The sequence below is a fragment of the Engraulis encrasicolus genome, chromosome 5 (genome assembly GCF_034702125.1).
Source record: "Engraulis encrasicolus isolate BLACKSEA-1 chromosome 5, IST_EnEncr_1.0, whole genome shotgun sequence".
NCBI lineage: Eukaryota > Metazoa > Chordata > Actinopteri > Clupeiformes > Engraulidae > Engraulis > Engraulis encrasicolus.
The window spans coordinates 33449099-33454694 of record NC_085861.1 but is presented as its reverse complement, the minus strand read 5'-3'; the positions used below and the strand labels follow the sequence as shown (position 1 = coordinate 33454694).

General features: G+C 39.8%; 1 protein-coding gene across 1 annotated transcript; it reads right to left on the bottom strand.

Annotated features, from left to right (window-relative positions):
- Nucleotides 1-508: 508 nt before the first annotated feature.
- Nucleotides 509-5257, bottom strand: LOC134449765 (carcinoembryonic antigen-related cell adhesion molecule 5-like; the record flags this gene model as incomplete). The annotated part of the gene is made up of 8 exons (XM_063199874.1): nucleotides 5224-5257; nucleotides 4310-4548; nucleotides 3737-3743; nucleotides 3247-3456; nucleotides 2810-3067; nucleotides 1833-2099; nucleotides 1403-1660; nucleotides 509-666 (listed from the first exon to the last, which is right to left on the bottom strand). Coding segments are annotated over exons 1-8 (1431 nt in total), but the record flags the coding sequence as incomplete, so codon positions are not given.
- Between the last annotated feature and the right edge of the window lie 339 nt (nucleotides 5258-5596).

The window sequence follows — 5596 nt, the reverse complement described above, 5'->3', positions numbered from 1 at the left end:
CTTGACAAGGTCCCATGAAAAGATAAAGATTTCATGTTGTGAATGTAATTTATAATGTTGCTTAAACTATATATATATATATGAATATATATATGTATATATACTTTGTAGAGTTTTCAGAACATATTTCAAATGAAACTGCAAAGCACAGCATGTCCACTGATGATAGCGAAACTACAGAAACTACCAAAATTCTGTGGGAAACCCTGATACCAATAATACCAGAATCATTAACAATCATGCAAGTCCTGTATGTATCACAGCAATCAGGCACTCTTTAGTTTAAGACTGATATATGATGAACAATAGAAGTTTAAGAAACGATTAATGATACAGTGTATGGTACTGAATGTGGTCAGGTAGGCCTACTGTACAACAATTATAACTCTAGCATCTTACCCAGCACAGTGATGCTTGTTGGTGATGATAATTTATACCTCTGGGTTTTCCTATTATGGGCCCAGCAGGTGTATTCTCCACTCTGATTGGCCTGAACATTCTCCAGTCTGAGTTCTGGTCCCTCTTTACCCAGCATGGTTCCATTTAGAGCCCACTGGAACTGGGCAGCAGGGCTGGACTCAGAGGAGCAGGACAGGACGATACTAGATCCAGAGATGTAGAACTCAGCATGCGGTGTCACTGTCAGTACAGCAGTGTCTGGACCATCTGTAATCGTGTATTACATTTCAGGTTCATTATGATATTCATTTTCAAGTGTTTTTTTTTACAAATTGTAACATTGTCTTGGACATCTGTAATTGCAAATTTACATAGGCTACATTTGATTATTGAACTTACATACATTTGATTATATAGAAAATGAATAAATCTTCAAAAATAGCCCCTACTTAGATCACTGGGAGTTTTATTATTTAATGCCAAGCTGTTGGTTATTTACAGTAATATGTATATATGTGCAGTATGGGTACGAGGCACAGTACAGTGTCTCGCATCACTTCAGCAAAGGATGAGGATGTAGCAGACAACTCAACTACTAGCTACAGATTTGGTATTTGAAACTTCTATGCTCCTGTCTGAAGACCACCTTCCTAACCATTAGACCATCCACTAGTGTCTTGTATGTTGTACTGCAAATATGACTAAAAAGGTCCATGTACATTCTAAAGATGAAAGGTGTTTTGTTTTTTGTTTGGTTATAATATAGCGTTCAATCAATGACTTAGGTTGCATAATTTGGCTTTTGGGTTACACTAAGACCGACAATGTATTCACTCCCAGTGAAAATGTAAGTGTGTAGGCCCACAACCATGCAAAACAGGCTATGATCCTGAAATGATTAATGGAAGAATCTGCATTAACCTACATTAATTACTTTGAAGACAGTGAAAAGGTCTAAAACCTTGGAAATCTTTGACTTGATGTCAATGAATTATGCACTTACAGGCAATGGCTAGACGGACCTCAGAGCTCATTTCAAAGCTGACAATGTTGGATGCATTGCACTTGTATGGCCCAGTATCATAGCGAGTCACACTTCCTATGGTCAGAGTCCCTCCATCACTTTCTGTGACCTCATCACTCCTGTTAAACCATTGGAATGAGGGGGAGGAGCCAGAGGCGGAGCATGTGAGAGTGACAGAGCTGTTGAACTCCACCAGCTCAGTCTGACTGGCTACTACATTCACACTGGAGATTCGCTCTGGAGGTTAAAGACAACATAGATGTACTTAATATCTAGAAAAAGCCTTCCAATACCAAAGTTGGACAACTTGATTCAGAATCAACTCCACCATGACAGAAGCCAATAATAATGAGAATGTTAGCATTGTATTGTGAAAGGATGCAATTCAACAGCTAATCTGAAGGCTTACCAAAAACAGTGATGCTTGCTGGTGGTGATAGTTTATACCTCAGGGTTTTACTATTATGGGCCCAGCAGGTGTATTCTCCACTCTGATTGGCCTGAACATTCTCCAGTCTGAGTTCTGGTCCCTCTTTACCCAGCAGGGTTCCATTCAGAGCCCACTGGATCTGGGCAGCAGGGCTGGACTCAGAGGAGCAGGACAGGACAATAGTAGATCCTGAGCTGTAGAACTCAGCTTCAGGTGCCACTTTAACTACAGCACTGTCTGGGCCATCTGTAATCGTATATTACATTTCAGGTTCATTTTGATATTCATTCTCATGTGTTTTCTACAAGTTTTAGCATTGTCTTGGCCATCTGTAATTACAAATGTAGGCTCATACATTTGATTACATAGAAATTGACTAAATCTTGATCTCGGTAAACCAAATAGCCTCTACTTAGATCACTGGGAGTTTTATTTTTGTAATGCCGAGGAGTTGGTTATTTACAGTAATATGTAGCCAGTATGCCTTAGACAAGGGTACTTCAGCAAAGGATGAGGATGTAGCAGACAACTCAAATACGAGCTACAGATTTGGTATTTGAAACTGCTATCCTCCTGTCTGAAGACCACACTTCCCTAACAATTAGACCACGGCTGCTCCACTTGTGTCTTGTATGTTGTACTGTAAATAGGACTAAAGAGGTCCATGTAAATTCTCAAGATGAAAGGTGATTTGTTTTTTGCTTTAAGATATAAATAGCTTTCAATCAATGACTTAGTTGTATAATTTGGATTTTTGGGTAACACTAAGACTGACAATGTATTCACTCCCAGTAAGAATGTAAGTGTATAGGCACTTACCATGGAATACATGGTATAATACGGAAATGATTCATGTAAGAATCTGCATTAACTTGCATTGATTACTTGATCGGAGAGAGTGAAAAGGTCTAGTACCTAGAAAATATTTGACTAAAGTCAATGAATTATGCACTTACAGGCAATGGTCAAAGAGACCCCCGAGCTCATTTCAGAGTTGACAATGTTGGATGCTTTGCACTCGTATGGCCCAGTCTCACTGCGAGTCACATTCATTATTGTCAGAGTCCCCTCATCACTTCCTGTGACCTCATCACTCCTGTTAAACCATTGGAATGAGGGGGAGGAGCCAGAGGCGGAGCATGTGAGAGTGACAGAGCTGTTGAACTCCACCAGCTCAGTCTGACTGGCTACTAGTGTCACACTGGAGATTCGCTCTGGAGGTTAAACACAAAAGGGATGTACTTAGTATCTAGAAAAACGCCTTCCAATATAGCTACCAAAGTTGATCAACTTGATTCAGAAACAACCCCATCATGACAGAAGCCTATAATAATGTGAATGTTAGCATCGTTTTGTGAGAAGATGCTATTCAACAGCTAATCTGAAGGCTTACCAAAAACAATGATGCTTGTTGGATATGATAATGTATACCTCAGGGTTTTACTATTATGGGCCCAGCAGGTGTATTCTCCACTCTGACTGGTCTGAACATTCTCCAGTCTGAGTTCTGGTCCCTCTTTACCCAGCAGGGTTCCATTCAGAGCCCACTGGATCTGGGCAGCAGGGCTGGACTCAGAGGAGCAGGACAGGGTGATAGTAGATCCTGAGATTTAGAACTCAGCTGCAGGTGTCACTCTAACTACAGCATTGTCTGGGCCATCTGTAGTTGTAATATTATATAACATTTGATGTCCATTTTGATAATCATTCCTATGCGTTTTGGGAAAATTTTGCCATGACACTTAATAATTCACTGGGAGTTTTGATTCCTTTGATCAATATGGGGTATGTGGCCTAGTAAACCAGCACCAGCCGCTGGACGCCAAACATTTTAAGCTGCGAGTGGTCTGGCCTCGCATCGTTTCAGTGGTCTGCAGGCTTGCCAAGAATCTGGCAAACCAATCACAACGCAGAGATTTGTTTTGAATTAAAGGGGGCAGGGTTTTGAGGGAGTGACGACGAAGCTTGCAACATTGGGAAAGCATATCAAAAAGAAAGATAGCGCTAATTGGTCAGAGCACCGGCCTATAGGCACAGGCACGGTTTGAAACACAGCGGGTTGTTCTCATCAACTATCTTCGGACATACTATTTATTGGGGCCAGACTAATTTACACATCCGATCTCACATTTAGGCTGGTTTATCAGGCTATGGGGTATGCATATGTTTAAACTTCTTAAACCGAAAACTGTTTTTCATCTTGGCAACTTTCATTGCTGTGTTATCATGTTCAACCATGATTCTGTCCTTTCACAATCTTAGAGGGACAGAGTAAAATGAAAAGTATCACATTAAAAAGTCATGCACTCAAACACACGGCAATGGCACTTACTGGCAAATGTCAAAGAGATCCCAGAGCTCATTTCAAAGCTTACATTGTTGGATTAGATGCATTACATGATTGTAATGAATTCATATTAATGAATTATGCACTTACAGGCAATGGTCATAGTGACCTCAGAGCTCATTCCAAAGCTGACGATGTTGGATGCATTGCACTTGTATGGCCCAGTATCATAGCGTGTCACACTCTCTATGGTCAGAGTCCCTCCATCACTTCCTGTGACCTCATCACTCCTGTTAAACCACTGGAATGAAGTGGGAGAGCCAGAGGCGGAGCATGTGAGAGTGACAGTGCTGTTGAACTCCACCAGCTCAGTCTCACTGGCTACTAGTGTCACACTGGAGATTCTCTCTGGAGGGTAAACACAATAGGGATGCACTTAGCTCAGGGGGACAAAAATGAAGTACAGACAACAGACCTCTCACACTTCTGTACCATTAGACAATGAGGTCCTTCAGAATTAGAATAGGAAGTGAAAACAATTATAGCTACCGTATGCACACATCAGTTTCACACCTTAAAAGTAGGATAATTTAGATGAAAATGTGTGTTATGATAAGGAATTTCGGTTTCGATGTTAGATAGCAGATAACAGATACTAAGAACAACTATAAAAAAGTAGAGGGCTGGAGGGCTGCAGCGCTCAAGTGGTAAAACTGGTGGTGGTTTGAAGGTGCTCTTTGGCCAAGACGTAGAAAGTATCAAAAAAAGGCAGGACGCCAAGGCACTCTTCTTAGATAACACCGCTTTATTATAAAGGCTAATTCATGTTTGAACTTAAGTAATTAAAAAAAAAAATACTGCCACAGTATTTTTAATAGTTCAAACATGAACTGTTCAAACATGAACTAGCCTTTACAATAAAGCAGTTTTAGGCCTATCTATGAAGAGTGCCTTGGCATCCTGCCTTTTTTTTAACAGATAAGAACAGTTGCACTTGACGTAGTAACTGAAGACAAAAAGACAAAAATAGTATATTGTGCTGCAACACATTGTTAGTTTCTTTCATTCTACACTGTGGCTCACCTGTCCTATTGAGACTGCAGCTATCTCTACACATTACCACAATAAAAAATCAAGTCATGGCCATGTAATGATCTAATGGAATGGAAAGAATATGATTTATTTGGTTTAGTTTGGCAAATCTTATTTAATTTCCGGTCTAATTTGACAATGTGTGGTAACACTTCCAAATAAGGGGCCATAATAAACAGCAAAATATATAGGTACAACCTAATACTTTACTAAGGGTTAATAATCATTACTTACTGCCACATAAGACACATATTCATTGTTATTAATGCATATGTTAAATATTAGTAGGCAGTTACTTAACTATTAGATAACTATTGCCTTGTGTTACAAGTTGATAGCATATAATCATTTAATTAATAGATAA